Source organism: Megalobrama amblycephala, linkage group LG14 (assembly GCF_018812025.1).
Source record: "Megalobrama amblycephala isolate DHTTF-2021 linkage group LG14, ASM1881202v1, whole genome shotgun sequence".
NCBI lineage: Eukaryota > Metazoa > Chordata > Actinopteri > Cypriniformes > Xenocyprididae > Megalobrama > Megalobrama amblycephala.
In genome coordinates, this window is record NC_063057.1 from 1,447,159 (window position 1) to 1,466,516 (window position 19,358).

Here is a 19,358-nt window from a genome sequence, read left to right on the forward strand (position 1 = left end):
CTCTTGAATAAACTGAAGAAGAATATTTAGCATTGTCCTGGACTGTGTGATAAAATAAAAGCTCAGGTGTTTATGGGCATCAGTAGTATTTGTGTGGCGTAAAGGAGGTAGCAATTCATATAACAGCTGGCTGCTCGACCAACTTAAAAACATACAAATTAATCCGCATGTACCTGCCAAACTAACCGAATAAAGTTGTTTGTGGGCGTCTGATAATAAACCACACACATATATATTCCAATAAACACAAACTTAAGGCACACAAACCCTAATCCTCTAAAAACGAGTTTAAAATGTGCTCTAAAAATGAGATTCAAACATGAATTTCGCTTTGGTTGCCGTAGAGAGGCGTTTCTGCATATTATGGGCTGTTATGGATTTCCGTATGTCTCTTATGTAATGAAGCAACGAGGCGCTCTCAATGTAAATATGAACTAGAAACAGAACAGCACGTGTATTTCAGTATTACGTGATCTGAATGCCCACAGCGCTTGTTCCTATATCATACATGAAGACACACACTCACCGCTTTACCTTCACAATATTCTGCTGGTTATGAGATCAGAAGGAAGACATTAACACACAGTGAATAAATCAGTGATGTTGATCCAGATAGAACATAATCAGATCATATAACAGGCATGGACTGACTTTGAAGAGTAACAGATATCAAACACAAATGGCAACGATTGTGCATAATTTTAAACTAAATCTATAACCTTTTAGCTAAAATAATGATAATTACAGTAGCTAAAGGATGTGTTAAAGAATTAGTTCACTTCAGAATTACAATTTCCTGATAATTTATTCACCCCCATCATGTCATCCAAGATGTTCATATCTTTCTTTCTTCAGTCGAAAAGAAATGAAGGTTTTTGAGGAAAACATTCCAGGATTTTTCTCCATATAGTGGACTTCACTGGGGTTCAACGGGTTGAAGGTCCAAATGTCAGTTTCAGTGCAGCTTCAAAGAGCTCTACATGATCCCAGACGAGGAATAAGAGTCTTATCTAGAGAAACCATCGCTCATTTTCTAAAAAAATAAAAATTATATACTTTTTAACCACAAATGCTCATCTTGCACTGCTCTGCGATGAGCCACGCATTACGTAATCATGTTGGAAAGGTCACGCGTGACGTAGGAGGAAGTACCGATCTAGTGTCTACAAAGTGCATGTGCAGAGACAAAGTCGAACGGCCTTTACAAAAAAAGGCGTGACCTTTCCAACGTGATTACGTAATGCGTGGAGCATCACAGAGCAGTGCAAGACGAGCATTTGTGGTTAAAAAGTATATAAATGGGTTTTTTTTTTTTAGAAAATGAGCGATGGTTTCTCTAGTTTAGACTCTTATTCCTCATCTGGGATCATGTAGAGCTCTTTGAAGCTGCACTGAAACTGACATTTGGACCTTCAACCCGTTGAACCCCAGTGAAGTCCACTATATGGAGAAAAATCCTGGAATGTTTTCCTCAAAAACCTTCATTTTTTTCGACTGAAGAGAGAAAGACATAAACATTTTGGATGACATGGGGGTGAGTAAATTATCAGGAAATGTTAATTCTGAAGTGAACTAAACCTTTAATTCCTGTAAAATGTATCCGAGGCATTTCCTGATGATTTGTAATATGGCACAAATGAAAGCATGAGGCGAATGTTTTGACAGATGCAAAGAAAACCGGTTATGGCATATTTAATTTTGATGTGAATGAAAACGAGGCTGCTGGAAGACAGACGTCTCATTTTTACGTATTTTCATAAATGTATTTTCAATATTCAAAACATATAACCACACTCTTGTTTTCATTCAAATCAAATTAAATTATGGTATCCAACTCCATATAGTGCATTTGTGAAACTTGACCCTTTGCACATATAAAAATCCCAGAATTCTCAGTTCTTTACCCTTCTCTTATTGTTCATCTCAAAGTAGGGCTCCTCTCGTTTGCTGGCTTTAGTCCGTGTGGTGAGTTTGTGGGAAGTGCTCGTGGGTGCCGGTTTGGCGGAGGTGCTCACCGCGGGCGGGTTACTGCTGACCAAAGGTTTCCTGTGGGTTGTTTTAACGTTGACGGCCGCGGCAGTTCGTGCCACACCGGCTGCGCTCTGCTCTACAGATTTACTCTTGAGAGGAATCGTCTGTTTGGGCTCATTCGGACGCCCCTTCCTGGAATCTAATGCAGGGGAAGGAGGGCGTCTTGCTGTAAGCCGAGAGCGTACGGGTCCGGGAGGAGGTTTCTGTGCGGGCGGCGCCGAAGGTTTAGGCAGCTTGCAGGTGGGTTCGGGGCAGACGGGACTGCGAGGCTGAGATGGAGATCCACGCGGACGCAGTTTGGTCTTGGAGCCGGCGGCGGCCGGGGCTTTCTGAGATGTTGTGTTTGACTGTGGAAGCGGGTTTCTTTTTGGGACGGGCGATGATAGAGGGGTGGTTTTCGGGGAAGCAGTGGGCGTGTGAAAGATCTTCTTGGGTGCGGCAGCTTTACGAGGCATGGACGGTGTGGACGCAGGTGATTGGGCGTAGCCGCGCGGTGTGGGTGTGTTGGGTTTGGACACTGATGTCGTGGAGGCTGACGATGATGATGATGAAGAGGACGACTCTGGGAGGAGGTTAACGGCTGCGATGGGGTCCATCGTGGGTGGCTGCGCGGTCTGCGTACTGTGGGCGGGGCCTGGGCCGGACGGGCCTTTCTGATAGGCTAGAATCTTCTGCTCTAGAGTTGTGAACTGCAGCACGCGGTCCGGGTCGTATTTCAGCAGGAACCCTTTCAGAGTGTCCCAACCTCCACCGACCCGCACCATCACGTGCTTCCCATGGAGCATCTAAAAAGAGAGGAGGATTTTAATTAGTAAGGAATCTAATGAATTTGCCACACTGAATTAAACACACATTTCATTGGCATCTAGTGTAATGTTTTATAAGAAAGCAAGATTTCACACAGCATCTGCTTGTGAGAAACTCCGCCTCTGTTAAGCTCATTTGCATACATGTTTGAGAGTCACGCCCACACCCCAGCATCCAATCAACAACTGCTGCACAGAACCAAGTCCCGCCCTACATTTATTCTGAGTTACACTCAGATGTACGTCACAATACGTAAGAAAAGATCTCCGTTTCGTCGCAATTGTTTAAAGACAAAACTCCTTAAAGCGCCTACCCTGATGAACAGGATCTTGTCTCCGAGCCTGTAGCGTCCCTCAGACAGATACTCGATGGAAAACTTCTGCGAGCAGTTACAGGGAGGGTCGTCCTGGTCCGCACGATCCTACAAATAGGTGAAGGTGAAGAGAAATGTACTCATTTGCAAGATGGAAAAATAACAGCTAGTTTGCAGATAGTGTATGAACTCATCATTCCTTCAGGGACCCGAGGGCGTCCCGCTGGTTATTTGGCTCAGAGACAGTGAATTTGTTAGCATTTAGGGCAAAAATGTTCTCCACATGAAGCATGAAGTCTCAAAACAACAGCTGCTGTTTACACACTCAACAAACTATAATAAACTCGACAGAAGATGTGTGATAACTGGGTCAGAAACAAATCTGATCAAAATCAGAATATATTTACAATATTTCAGATTAAGCCAGTGATATTTTAATATATTGATGATATTATAGCTTTAATACTATGAATTAGATTTTTTTTTGTTTTAATTTGAATGTTTTAGTAATTTTGTTGTCTTAAATTACATTATTTATATTACATTTAGTTTTAGTTTAGTTAACTTAAAGTAAACAAAAATGAGAAATGTTATCTTGGCAACTAGCTGAAATAAAATAATTTGTTTTATTTCAGTTGATGTTTATTTTATTTTAAGTGATGGATTTTTAAAAATAATTTTAGTAAACAATAATAATGCTGGATTGAGCCTACAATTCAACTGAAATGGGTAATGATTTTCTACTGAAAAGATTAACATTATATTATATAACATGTGGAACAGAATGCAATAAATATATTAGCAAACTGTAAAAACTCTCTTAAATAAATATGGTTATTTTGGATTCTTAATACAATTTTGGGTAAAATAGCTCTCCGAGTAAAGCATCAGATGTTAAAATTTGTAGTTTATAATCACTTCCAGTTCATTTGTTACATTAGGAGTATTGGGAGGTCAATTTGAGTGCACTGCATTGTGGGAAACTGTGTGCACTGCTGTATACGGCACATTTTCTATAGGTATTATCTGGATAATGCATGCATAGAGAAATGTGCCATTTTATGCATAGCTTACAAACTATAAAAAGACCAAGACGATGCTTGAACTCAAACCTAAAAGCCTGAGGTCAGTAAGTGTTGGTGGTTTAATGTGTGTGATACTCACAGCGTGGTACAGCGCTCCGTGCTGACAGCATACGGTGAAGGTTTTGACTGGAGAAGCGTGATCAGTCATCATTAAACTCTCCTCCAGTTCAATTTCCTTCTCCAGTTTAACCAAAACTGGAGGCTCCACCCCATACCTGAACCAACAGACATTACCGGTCACAACACACCCGTCAACAGACTGACCTAACACTTTTAACCTTTACTTATCACAATATAATTGTTAAATATTTATAAATATATTTGTGTATAATTACCATTAAATGGTGATTTTCTCACATAATAAAATAATGTCAAAGTCAAATCAGAATTTCCTATTTTTTTTTTTAATTTGGTAAGAAACAAGGTAATAAAAAAAATTGTCACTATTATGTGTTATTCTAGAAACACTTCAGATTTGTTTTAGATTCTCTAGGACACAAAACAATAGCTGCTCTAAGTACTGAACCCAATCCACTTAAATCCTATGAAATCCACATAAATTTGCCCCCAACCCAACTCATAAGCCCCTGACCTCTGACCCCAAAGCACAACCTGACATCTGTCACCTGTGGGGTCATCAGAGCTGCTTCACTTACCTGGAGACGATCCGTCCGATCTCCAGCAGGCACAGACACACCTGCCGAGGGTTTTTATGCAGAACTGAGGGCGAGACAGAGAGAGAGAGAGAGAGAGAGCAGTTGGTTTACTTTATGATCACTCACTGTCAAAGACACCGCAGGTTAAAGGGCAACATTTATAACTAACAGATAAGACAAGTGAATTCTATTACAAGTTTTCTGAAATGTTATGTTTAAATATGCAGGCCTTATTTAATCAAAAATGTACTAATTTTCAGTTTCATTTTTGTTTTGTGATATTCATATGATAATAATCATGTCTCATAGCAAGCGTATCTATGAAATCTGTTTTTGTTTTGGTGTTTTCTGGTTTAATTTTTCTGGATTCTGTTTTAATACTTTAAATTATAATAATTAAAAGCATGTCTAATCAATCGAATTCATAAAATTTAAACAATTTAATATTTATTAAAATATAATAGTGTCCAATGAAATGCAGTTTATTTTTTCTGAAATTCTACATTGACTGTTTTAATGTGTGTATCATGCAAGTTATTAAGTTGCATTTATTTATTTTTAAATGAAATAAAAAGAAAATGTACCAATTCATTTTATCTTTTGGCAAAAAAAAGTGCAAAAAAGCTCAAATATGCAAATGAGGCATTATCTCAAAACTCACTAAGTTGCATATATTTCCAGATCTGAACATTGGTTGAAGCCAGGTTCAAAATTCTTGTTTCATTTTGGTTGACACTGTTTTTGGATCTCTTTTTATCACTCCATCAATACAAAAATACTGTCAACAGTTAGAAATTTTTTTTATTTTCACCATGTTTTTAGGAATAGATCTGAATAAGTATTATACAGATATATGTATTATAATATAAACATATGTATTAAAAACTGAAATCTACAGATAAAAATAAAGTGTAAATAAAATAAACACTTAAATGTCTATTTTGCATGGTTTTTTTTTTCATGCATTAGTTATGAAAGCAAAACAGAATAAAAAAAAAAAATTACCAGTGCATGAAAAAACAATGGTTTTGCCTGTAGTGTCTTGCCTTAAAAAGAGTCATATCACTAATATCAAATAGTTTAAAATTTAAAAAGTACTACATTCAGGGCTTAAAACTCCAAAAAGACAATTTTTCGAAACCAAAAGCCCTGAAATCCCACAGTAAGCATCGTTACTCATTTCTCAAGCCAATCATAACTAGTACAGTACACATTGAGCTCTGTCAGTTCCCGTCCCATAATGCACAGCGACACACGGACTAGTAACTCACACTCCTCACAACACAAAGTCCCAGGGCCGTACACCCCAGATCCTTCACACTCGTTAAGATCGGAGATTTACGGAGACGTTCAGGGACGCAGCTCAACTGACGTACACGAACACAGATCCTCTGAAACGATTACAGCCCGTTAAACAGCTCAGAGAAAGACACACTTGCTCAGAGGACGCTAAGCTCGGTTTAAATTCATTAATTTAGCCAACCTGATTAAAGTCGTGTTCTAATGGGCTACAGCGAGAGACTAACGAATGCTGGCAAGCCCTCAACATAGTGCTTCAGTCTCATTTTTGTTATGATATTCTTATAAAATAAGATAGCAAGCAAATCTATGAAATCAGTTTTATCACTTTACTTTACAAGCCTTTATGTATAATGCATTATGAAATGTATTCATGATGCATGTTATAATGCATTATATCCTTTCATAAATAAATGTAACCAAAGTTAAAATTCATTATAATATTTGCAGATTCCTTGATGCATTTGAAATTGGTTGTTTGTCCTGTGTTTTAATGCATTATACTTTCTAAAGGTGTAACAATTAATAGATACAGTAAGTATTACAATATAATATAACTCTGGTTACAATTATTCATACAATGCATAATAAGACGCATTACAAGGCATAATGTTTTATCTTTTATATTATATGTATAAGGCTATCCAGATATCCAGCATGACAGAAATAGAAACTAGGCGATGCACAAACTCTTACACATTTCACATTTTTTGACTTGTCAAATTTTTGAGTTGCACCAGGTCAAAAGTCCTCAAGCAGGTTCTCTTACCCAAACCCTCGGACTCAAACAGATACGTCTCGTCCACTCCTATATGACGACACCAGGACAGAAAATTCGCTGTGTTGTCCCGGGCGAAAAACGATCCAGGGGAGGCGTTTTTCTTGAACTGAATTTTCTTTGAGGGCAGCTGTTAACAAAACAGAGACAGGAATTACAACCGAACAGCTCTGCGGTTATGCACAGTTTCACACGTTCCTTTCCCACCTGCGTTTCTGAGTCCTGTGGGATTTTACTCTGAAGAATTCCAACCAGACGACATAGTCTGACGCCATTGTCCAGCTCCTCCATGAAGCGTTCAGCTATCACCTGCTCACCTGTAAAACAGATATCTTTGTATTTCCATGTTGTCAACTTGAGAATGATGATGCAAATGACCATGTTATGAAAATATGGACTATTTGATGGCTGATGTTGAAATCTTAGAGAGCAGGATGGTCGATTTAAAGCTAATATAGGCCTATATGATATCACACATTTAATTTAAAAGATAGTAAATAATTTCTGCAATACATCGTTTTCATAATATTTACTAATGTAAAATTCTGTAAGAATTTCGGGCAAACAGAAAAACCTATTGGCTGAGAATTTAAAAAATACCCTTTAATGTAATTTGCATCATTATGCCATCACGTGCTGGTCAGAATTCAATATATAACAAATAAAATTCACACTTATGATCGGGCATTCGCCAACACCCTGTCATTAGAAAATAAAGTGCAGTCACATTTTAGTATTTTGTTCAAATTCCACAATGTGTGCAATGTATAATCTGAAAGAGGACTATAGGATTACAAGGACTTAATCTAACAAAAAAAGCAACAGGTTTATGGGTGAACAAGCTTTTCTGGGTGACGCTTTTTCTTTTGGCCCACGTAGAGCATCTAGACAGGTGAGGGAAACACCCTCTATTATTCTACAAAGACCGAGAGATTGAATTCTTGTTTCGGGGGTCGTATGTCACCATTATAAGTGAGCGAACGTCGTTTCCCACACTTCTTTGCTTGATTTATGCAGCTTTAGGTTTCAGTTATTTGACTAAAGGAAAAGACGTTTACGATAATAATGGCAGTGATTCTTGGCTTTCGTGCAAGTAAGTGTAAGAGGAAGTCACAGACATCTTATTTTGCATGATTTACCCAGCATGCCGCTGAGCCAGATGGCGAGATCCTCCTGCATGGGCACCAGCGTTGCTTCGTGCCGCACGGCCAACCACTGGTCATACTGGAACACATCAGCCAAACCCGGGCCGGGACGGGGAGACCGCAGGCTGCGAGGGCTCTGTAACGGGACATCAAACTTCTCGCCGAACCAAGCCTGAGACAGAAAGAGGAAGTGCAGACATCTCAGCTCAAGCACACAGAGAAACACACTCTACTGAGACCAAACACACACACAAAAAATTGTGTGGTGGGGCCACAATGACCCCTCACACAGATTCCACGCTCCCTCTCCGGAAAGAGGGTGACTGCTGAAATCAGGACAGTTTGCAAACACTTACACACAAATAACAAACTTACACATGGAGGAGAGAGATTCAACACAACTAGTGATGCACGGAAATTAATCTTTAGTTTTGGCCAAAACAGTTTTGGAGGGCTGAAATCATTGACTGAAACTAGTATAATTAGCACTTTTCAGATGGATTTTGAGATACTGCATAAAAAACAAACTGCTGAATGTAAACAGCTCATTAATTCTAAAAATTAACTAAATTTTTTTTTTATCTGATAAGAAGAGATGCAGATAAACTACAATGGAAAAACATTTACCAAATAAATCCCTTGATGGGTAATGACAACAAAAACTCATTTGACTTTGCCTCAACAGATCATGTGTTTGAATAACTGGACTAACCAGCAGATCAATTCCACTGAACAGCATCTCAAATGTTCTAGTTATTCGGAAATGCCTCAGCCAAATGACCTCCCAGAAGCATCTCACATCTGGGGTTAGAAACAAAACATTAATTTGTAGAGCGCCTGCCATCCAATAATCACAATAAGTTTTGTGCTGTTACTTTTGATATGAAATAAAGTATGAAAAAGTTTACTGTAAATCAATGTACTGTATTAAACTTACTGAAATATACTTTACTCTAAAACTGCTTTAAACTGAAAGCCATGTCTAACCAAGTTGTGTTCCATATTTCAAGTTGATATCACAAAAATTGAAGTTCCTATGAGATTTTGTTTAGGCGCTGTTCAACGACATTCTATTGATTTTTTTATGCATTCTCCTTTAACAAATTTATAAATTTGTCCAAATATCACTTCAAACAGTTGGCAAATATGGAATCGTGAGACTCCGGCCTTTCCGACGATATGCATTTGGTCAAGATTAGAAAAGGTTTTGATAATAGTAGTCAAAATAAATTTTGTAATATGAAACCTGACTCCACTAGGGCTGTCAAACGATTAATCGCATACAAAATAAAAGTTTTAGTTTGCCTAATATATGTGTGAGTACTGTGTGTAATTAATATGTATATATAAATACACACAAATTAATGTATATATTTAAGAGAAATATTTATGTACAAAATATTTTGATTTATATATATAATATAAATTATATAAAAATATAAATAAATACATATACTTGTAAATATTTCTCAAATATATACATGAATGTGTTTGCATTAATATACACATATTAATTACACACAGTACACCCACATATATTAGGCAAACTAAAACTTTTATTTTGTATGCGATTAATTGCGATTAATCGCTTGACAGCCCTAGACTCCACCCACTAGGGGAGGAGCTCACTATAAGAATTTTAAGTAGTATTTCCATGGTAACGCAAGGTCCGATTCCAAGGATGAAAACAAAGAGCTATTTTCAGTAGGGATGCACTGATATGAAAATGTTGGCCAATACCGATAATTCTTTATATTTGAAAGCCGATAACCGATATATTGGCTGATAAGTCTTTATATAATTCTTGAGAGCCTGATTTTAAAAATAAAGTCTCACCTTTAAAAGCCACGTCCCAAGCACACGATTATAATGTTGTCATTATAATTTTATGTAGCCTATATGATAGACTTGTGCTGTACATGTTGCACAACTTTATTTTGTGATTTCAATCATATTTTAACCAATCATTGCGAACAGTGCAATTCTGAAGTGTTTTAGCTGAAGGATTTAATCCATTATTTATCAGCTTTAATATGTCGATATTGTATCCGATATATCGTGCATCCTTCAATTTTAGTTAAATTAAAATTTTATTTTGCTTTTGGTTTAAAAACATTTTGATGCATCACTAGACAAAACAACACCCTCACATGTGAACTCTCACAGGCTTTATTTGCACTTCACACAAACATGTTTAAGTATTTAAACCAACCCTCAACCATGAGTGTGAGCAATAGTGCTGCTTTAGCAAATACCACTAACAACATCTAATTTCTGTCTCACATTCATATGGCCCCTTAGAGACTGAGGCGGAACATCTGTTTGAAACACACAAACAACACAACCATCCACACAGTATCAGTCACCAATTCGATCAGATCTTTAAAAGAGCCCTCACACCTCTGTGCTAGGAATGGCTAAAAAAACAAAAGCACATTTTAAAAATCACACACACAAGCAGGCCACTCCAAGAGAAACCCCACAACCTCACTGCTACTTTGTGAGCTTGAATCCTGCCTTTCCCACATGCATCGAACTCCCAGGAGGAACAGAGCGGGCGAGAGCTTCAGGCTCCTACTAACACACATATGGAGCGTTTCTTCCACTCGTGCTCAAAGCCTGACTAATTAAACAGGAAAGTGTTTGCATGTGGGGTTGCTCTGTTCATATTATATAAGACATCCAAGATTACAATTCCATAGCAGATTACGGTCAGCTCAGCTCTGCTAAAGTTTTATTGCAATTAATGACTGTTAGTCTTTGCTTTTTGGACTGCTCTTTCTGACAGGTCGTTAACTCAATGCAAACACCTGCGCTGCCTGTCTGGTGTGTTCAATCTCACATGCACAGATTCAGTTGCATCTGTCATTACATAATGTGGTCAGTTCACACATGACATCAGATATAATTACAGATACACACTGAAACGAGACGAGTTTTGCGTTCGCGGTTTACTTTCGCTTTCGTGCGTACTCTGTGAATAGGGAGCGGCGGTGCAGAGTGCGCAATCTACAAGATAAGACATTTATCAGATGCTTTTAGGCTCTGTTGTGCAACGAATCCTCCGCCATGGTCTTGTCAGTCATCTCGTCACTTACTCTCGTCACGTGATCAGTGAACTCTGATTCCTGCTGCACTACATATGACACTGAAGCTCGTATTGGATGAGCTGGATGGGATTGAAGCGACTGTTATCCAACTAAATTAAATGGTTTTTATTTCTATAAAAAGCTAAACGACAGTGGAGGCGTAATGTAAACATAGCGGTGGCAACATCCATGCTAAATTCACCCTCTCACTCAGTCATGGCAATATCGCGAGACAGCTTTGCACCTCAACGAGAAATCTCGTCACGTTTTAATATCGCGAGATCACGTCACACCCCTATAAACTCTTCTCTAACTAGCTCAGAACTTGATATAACCAACATCATTATTTTCCTTAAATCTCCTAAAAACGTCTTTTTGGATAAAAGCATATATATATATATATACTAAATATCAAAGCTTTGGCAAGGTGGCTGCAGGATCTTGTGCCACTGATTCAAAAAGCATGCAAAAGCACATAAAACAAAAAAGCATAAACTTGTACCTGCAATCCAGCCTGAACCGCCATCATTAGTTACAAGAAAGATTCACGTCCACATTCTGAAAGAGAGACAGACAGATACTGTTAAAAACAGACACACCAGCTCAGACATGCTAGTTATTTCCTGTGAACACACAAAACTCAAACTCTGTTTGTCCCATCACAGGATTGATAATCATCGCCTGCAGCTTACTGTTAAAATAAATTGTAATAATGCCCCCCCCCCACCACCACCACCACACACACAAAACAAAAACAAAATAAAGAATGAGGAAAAAACCTAATCACTGTGACCAAACACCAGAGAGAAAGACAGGCAGCAAAATTAAGACAGTTCAGTCAACATAAGCACAGCTGAGGAAACAAAGCAAATGCCTCCTTTCCCTAAAAACACACACACACACACACACACACACGCTGTCAGTGACACACTCATGCGAATCCTAAATCATCCATCATCTCCATCAGACTACAGCGAGACACTCACCTGAGAAACACACTCAGAAGAATCCAGTCCCGCTGACACACCTGAACACCTCAAAGCATTAAATCCCACACACACACACACTTACAACAACTCGCTGACAGAGGATATGTGCGCGCGAGAAAGAGAGGGGAGGAAACAGAGATTGACTAATGAAGCCGCTCAGCAAACCCCCATCCAATCCCAGCCAAGCATTTACAATGACTCTATTGTTACAACCCCCTCGATCAAACACAGTCCAAGGTTCGCTCACACACAGTCCTTCACAACAAACTCCTCCATGACAGCACACAAAAGAATCTGAAAATTTTTTGAAGGGCACCAAGAGAATAAACAATCGCTTTCTCTCTTCGGCTAGACATAAAATACCACAGAGAGCGAGAGAACGAGAGTTAATTACTGGAGGAACAGCATGAGAGCTCGAATCAAGTCAGTCTTCTGTGCACTTCAAGCCCACAAAATGTCATGCAGCGGAGGAGATGAGAAACAGCAGAGGACACACAAAACCCAGAATTGATGGCTGCGGCTTATGAAGTGGGTGGCAGTGTGGCTTCGGGTCTCAAGGGCCACATTCCTCTGTCAGAACATAACGGTCGTGGAAAGAGTCCGTCACTAACGGACACGCTGACCGAGAGACGTGTCTGACCGCTCTGTGTTTATTTACAACAGAACGTGTTTCTGTGCCTCTTTAAAGGAACAGGGTCATCATTCACTCTCATGTTGTTCCAAAACATGTAATTGTCTTTTTCAGACAAGCAGATATTTAGCGAATACGTAAAAGTAGATGGTGACTAATAGCTGCCTAACTTCAAAGTACCATTAAAAAAAAGTATCATAACAAAAAAATGATGTAAAATATTGTATGGATTAAAAAAATTGTAACAATGTTTAAGGCATAAATTGAAAACCGTATTAAAATTCCATTGATTCTTTCCTTTTATGTTCCATGGAACAAAAAAAACATTTGAAACAGCATGATGACAAGATTTTGTTTTTTTAACTATTCTTTTAACACATATAATTGAAGTTTTAGCCCAAATACCATATTTCCTTTTCTGGAAAAGAATATAAAATTTAACATTCTTAGAAGCAGAAAATAACAAATGGATGTCAACTTAGTTGCGTTACTTAGTTACTTTTAAAAGTAATGCACTATAATATTGCGTTATGCCCTAAAAAAAAAAAAAGTAACTAATTGCGTTACTTAGTAACTTTTAAAAGTAATGCACTACAATATTGCGTTATGCCCTAAAAAAAAGTAACTAATTGCATTACTTACTTTTAAAAGTAATGCACTACAATATTGCATTATTCCCTAAAAAAAAGTAACTAATTGTGTTACTTAGTTACTTTTAAAAGTAATGCACTACAATATTGCGTTACGCCCTAAAAAAGTAACTATTTGCAGTACTTAGTTACTTTTAAAAGTAATGCATTACAATATTGCGTTTCACCCCTAAAAAAGTAACAAATTGTGTTACTTTGTTACCTTTAAAAGTAACGCATTACAATATTGCGTTTCGCCCCTAAAAAATAACAAATTGTGTTATTTTGTTACCTTTAAAAGTAATGCATTACAATATTGCGTTACGCTCTAAAAAAGTAATTAATTGCATTACTTAGTTACTTTTAAAAGTAATGCACTACAATATTGCGTTTTAAAAAGTAATGCAATACAATATTACATTACACCCTAAAAAAGTAACTATTTGTGTTAGTTACTTTTTATGGAAAGTAATGCGTTACATTACTTTTGAGTTACTTTTTCCTCACTTTGGGCTGGGCTTGCTTGTTTGTTGTTGTTGCAACAAAAAAGTTCTATTTTTGGCAAATGTAAAGACCCTTTCACACCAAAATTGAAATGAATAAGCTTCAGGCTGATCACAAATGTGATATTTATCTAAAATCATTTTTGATTATTAGTATGGTTGAATTAGATCAAAGGTCAGCAGTGAAGACATTGGTTAATAAAGTGATATCAAATACATTAAGTATATATACGTTTAATTTAATACATTTAATTATTGCAGGTTTGTGCAATATTCTGAGATTGCATTTTACTGTTTTTATTCATTTTGATGTATACTGAATCACTTTTTGTGCAAGTGAGATGAGTAAATGCTCAAATTTAGTCTAGAACTACAATAACCATCATGTTTACACACAGTGCATACAACGCCTCTGCACTTGATTTCTCTTAACATGTGTACAGGAGAGCTGTCAGTCAATAAATGGGAAAACTTGAGTTACTTATTTGAAAATGTAACTCAGATATTCTGTTAATTTAAAAGTAATGCATTAGTTTACTAGTTACTTGAAATAGTAATCTGATTACATTAATCAAGTTACTTGTAATGCGTCACCCACAACACTGTAGAAAAGTACAAATTGTGACTGTTAAAATTTACTATTGTATGGCTTCAGAAGAACAATTTTAAACATAGTACATGAGTCTGGATTGGTTTTGTAATGCACTTTTCTGTAGCTTGACAGTCCCTGGACACTTTGTAGTAATTTTAAAACACTTAGATGGAAAAGTGTATTAAAATTATATTAATTATTTCCTTTTATGTTCCAAACATTTTAAATTACATAAATGATGACAGAATACAGTTTTTATTCTTTTAACCAATTAAACTTTCAGTCCAGATCACAGACAGATGAAAACATGAGTAACCTCTCATAAACGGTGTCCTGATAAAAGACACACCCAAAAAATAAAGACAGCTGACTTTTACAGCAGAAATGAGGCTGGGCGGAACATCAGACAGAATGTTGTAATCCCACTATAATGAACGTCTGCATGAGTTACAGTCGATTTGTCGCTTTAATTAAATGCAACGACAAAGGGAGCGAGGGCTGGGGTGTCCACATGGTTCCTCAGGTCATCACATAATCACGTAAGAGGATCACGCTTCCAGACGCATCCCCGTTCGCCTGCTGCTCCTCCTCCCTCTAGACGTGAGCTGACACGTGGCACATGCATGTATGTTTATTTGTATACGTGCACCAGTGGCTCGCACATGGGTCCTAAAAAAAGCCGGCCATCAATCAAAGCCCCTCCCCTTCCTGCTTCTTTGTGATCTTAATTGGCCTGTCAGTTGCTTTCATTAGTAGGCAGAGCCATCAACACACACACAAACAGAATTAATGGTCCCGGAGAAGATGGGCGTCCGATAAACCAAGGGTCAGAAGCCCATCCCCCGTAAACCAGATTAAAACCCCTCTTATACACCTGCCACAGGCTCCGGATCAGTCTAAAACCATGCACACCTCACACTTCTGCTGAATTATAAAATAATGGTCAGGATTTGAGGAAAAATAACCCCAAATAAATAGTGAGAAACTATTCTAGACAAATTCTGTATATTCAGCAAGAGACAGCGGCTCAGTCTTAAAATCTAGTGAGCTGCCTACCTAGACAGCATCAAATGCATTCAGTTCCAATACACATACGATGCCCAAAAATGTTAAAATATGCTTGCATTACCCAAAATGCTGTCTACTTTGGTAGATCATTAGGATGAGACAATCAAATGGTCACCAAGACAGTTTGAGACAACAGGCTTTAGAGAATCAGTGTGATCCCTACTGAAAAGAAGGAAAGGAAAAACAACTTTCTCATGCTTCTACCATTACAAAACTAAGCAACATTTCACCAAAACAAAGATGATCAATGCAGCTCAACATAACAATGACCTCACCGCAATGATTCAGAAATAAAATACCCAGAATTGCACGCTAATCTACAAGGAAACAGGCACTTGAAAACCAATGGTGATACTCTATATGGCATAAGGTAAACAGAAGCGGTTGTCGTGGTAATGCAATGACATGTTATAAGACACTAACAATTAACCAGTCAGCAGCAGCAAGAGGGTCTGCAGCACCCCCGTCCCACTAATCATCTGCTGGGTCATTAATAAACAAACACTAATCCAAGATTCATAACAATGACCAGCATGTGCACCAGAGATCATGGGAAATTAATCCCAGCATTCATTTATTTCAGGATTTCCCCCCCTTCACCCTCCTCTCAAGCTCAAGAACCCCCTGATGCCACGTATCAGGCAGATGGTTGGTAAAGTTGCAGGAAATGGGGTTACATGTGCTAGTGTTCACACAAACACAACCACAGAAATAAAGTCAGCATGAAATGACACTAATTATTTTCTAAATGCATGTTATAGATTTTATTGTGAACAATCCAGCTTCTTTTCTTTATAATTTTGACCTCAATATGTCATAACTGTACCGAAAATGACAGACGATGTTTGTTATACTAGGATTTACATCTTGACTTTAACATAAAAGCATGAGCTCAAATACTGTCGACACATTCAGTAAACAATCAACGCATTTGTCTATGCAGTCATATGCATAAAGTCTTAAAACATTAAAAAAGCTCTTTTATTTGGCACTCATGTAATGGTTCCCTTCTTAGTAGTTGATTAATATGGGTTTTTCCCAATGGCCAGTGCCAACACCGATAATCTTGAGAGCAGGGTGGCAGATAAACAGTGGAAACAGATACTTGTTTTACCCGATTTTAAATAATGCATTAATTAGAGCTGGGTAGTAAAAAAAAAAAAAAAAAAAAAAAGAAAAGAAAAATTCTCGATCTCATTAATCGATTCTCATTTTGAAGAGCCAATAGTGATTCTTAAATCCCAATAATCGATCTTTCAGTATGTGCTGTTTTCAGTTGATAAATGAACAGCTTTGTAGCGCCTCTAATCAAATAAATCACAAAAAAGCTTGTTACTTCTGATATGAAACAACATCTTCGATTTCAAATTCATGTTATTACAAAATTCAAACAATGAATACTGTTTTGGCGCTCTTTAACGTGACGCTGTAGCGGCAGATGAACTGATCATCTCTTCCGCTTTACTACAAGTTGCAGCACGAAAAAAACATGAATGAACATCAGAAGGCATTTTGGAAGATACTGTACAACTTACCAAAATCCATATCATGTCTCATGTAATCGATCAATCAGTGTTTCAACCACGGAAAGACGTCAATAAAACAGCTTGTAAACAATGACACAACCTCAGAAAATCCATTCAATGCCTAAAGACTAGTTAATCAGCTAGAAAAATTAACTTAGAGAGCAGCATTTTGATGTGCACTATATTGCATTTTCGAGAAATAAGACATAAGCGAGAAATAAGTCAGAATTGCGCAATAGCCTATAAAATCATAATTGCGAGAAATAAGTAAATATTGCATGATATAAAGTCACAATTTTGAAAAAATAAGTCAATTGCACGATAGCCTTAAAATCATAATTGCGAGAAATAAGTCAGAATTGCGTGATATAGTCACAATTTTGAAAAAATAAGTCAATTGCACGATAGCCTTAAAATCATAATTGCGAGAAATAAGTCAGAATTGCGTGATAAAAACTTGCAATTGCAAGAAATGACTTAGAATTGCACGATAGCCTATAAAATCATAATTGCGAGAAATAAGTAAAAATTGCGTGATATAAAGTCACAATTTCGAAAAAAATAAGTCAGAATTGCACGATAGCCTTAAAATCGTAATTGCGAGAAATAACCCAGAATTGCGCGATAAAAACTCGCAATTGCAAGAAATAAGTTAGAATTGCGTGATATAAATCGCAATTGAGAGAAAAAAATCAGAATGGCAAGAAATAAAGTCAGGATTGGACTTTAAAAATCGTAATTGAGTTTATATTTCACAATTCTGTTTTTTCTCAGAATTACAAGTTTATATCGTGCACTTCTGACTTTATAACTCGCAATTGTGAGATTAAAAATCGCAATTATCTTTTAAATTGTTTTATTCCATGGCAAAAACAAGCTTCCATAGTACAGTTTACAGATTTAGTTGAGAGATTTTTGTTTTTTGCCATGTACCTGATAGGCCCCCCAATTAATCAATATTGAATCGAAATCGAAAAGCAAACTTGTGAAAAGAAATCGAATCGTGAAATTTGTGTCAATGCCCAAACCTAGTATTATCCATTGATAATATGATTTAAAAATGTCCAAATATCAGGAGGTCTTTCGTCATAGTTGCCATTGTAAGCTGCTTAGCGTCTATTCAATAAATGGAGTTATTCACAACACAAAAGAATAATTCAGCTTCCTGAAATGTTTTTCTGGCACATTCAATCTGTTAACAGCACTTCAGCATGACCGAGAAAGTCTTTGGTGATAAACAGAATTCCCTGCCAGAGATCAAGGACATGCTGAAATCTTTATGGCTGTAGTTCCCATCAGGAAACACCTGCAGTTTTCCACTCCTCTGGAGCTGGACGTATATCCAGCACACATCTCTGAGAGATGAAAGTATAATTCTCAGATGAGCATCATAATTTGCTATTTTAATGAGACATGTGGCTGAATATGAGACATGTTTGGGCAATTTCACTGTCCCTGTAGAAACATGTCTATCTGTCACTCACAACTGACACATACAGAGACAGACAGCTCAATATTTTAAGATTATATTAACTCAAACCGATAAGATTTGATCTTAATCTTAAATATGTGAGCTGTATTTTTAAATAATTGGTCATTCAGTACACATTTTCCATGGAAAGTCATGCAACTTCCTTCCTAAGAATCCTCCTCTTTCAGTGTAACTGCCAAAAATAAACAACAGCGACCGTCTTTTATCACTTAAGTCTGGTTTGTTGACATTTCATTTCCTTTTATAAGGAAATTCTCTTTTTAAACAAGCACATAATCTTCAGATAAACAAAAAAAAAAAGCCAACCCCCCCCCTTTCACTAACTCCTGGTTTCGAGGGTTTGGGTTGAAAAAACAACATGAATAAACTCACCAGCGTTAAATGTGTTTGTTTAGTTGTCTCAGTAACTAGTTGTTTCTCTTGAGTTTGATCCACGTTTCGCTCCTCGGCTGCAGGGGCGGGCGTGCGCGCGTGGGTGCGTGGACGCGCATCAGCTGAAGCTGGAGCTGCTCTCTTGCTTTTCCTCCGTTTCCTCCACGCGACTTGGAATGTTCAGTTGAGAGGGATTCGCGGTTCAAAACAGCCAATCAGAGCGCACATCAAAAGCCTCAATGGAAAGGGGCGGGGACATGAGAGCAGGTGGGCGGCGCCGTACATTACATGACTGAAAAAAATAAAAATAGATAAGAAATTAACATAGTTGCTATTTTATATATATTTTATAA

General features: G+C 37.4%; 1 protein-coding gene across 4 annotated transcripts; it reads right to left on the reverse strand.

Annotated features, from left to right (window-relative positions):
* Positions 1–1,492: 1,492 nt before the first annotated feature.
* On the reverse strand, positions 1,493–19,252 carry gas2l3 (growth arrest-specific 2 like 3). 4 transcript variants are annotated; one of them, XM_048155226.1, is made up of 10 exons: positions 19,006–19,252; positions 11,706–11,761; positions 8,827–8,915; positions 8,109–8,286; positions 7,177–7,286; positions 6,961–7,099; positions 4,893–4,956; positions 4,316–4,451; positions 3,152–3,259; positions 1,494–2,816 (listed from the first exon to the last, which is right to left on the reverse strand). In XM_048155226.1, the coding sequence occupies exons 3-10, from the start codon at positions 8,851–8,853 to the stop codon at positions 1,893–1,895; spliced, it is 1,686 nt and encodes a 561-aa protein (XP_048011183.1). In that variant the 5' UTR covers positions 8,854–8,915; positions 11,706–11,761; positions 19,006–19,252; the 3' UTR covers positions 1,494–1,892. The 4 variants fall into 4 exon arrangements, with proteins under 4 accessions (XP_048011184.1, XP_048011183.1, XP_048011181.1 ...); XM_048155227.1 differs by lacking the exon at positions 19,006–19,252 and having other exon boundaries at positions 1,493–2,816; positions 11,706–11,740; XM_048155224.1 differs by lacking the exon at positions 8,827–8,915 and having other exon boundaries at positions 1,495–2,816; positions 19,006–19,248.
* Between the last annotated feature and the right edge of the window lie 106 nt (positions 19,253–19,358).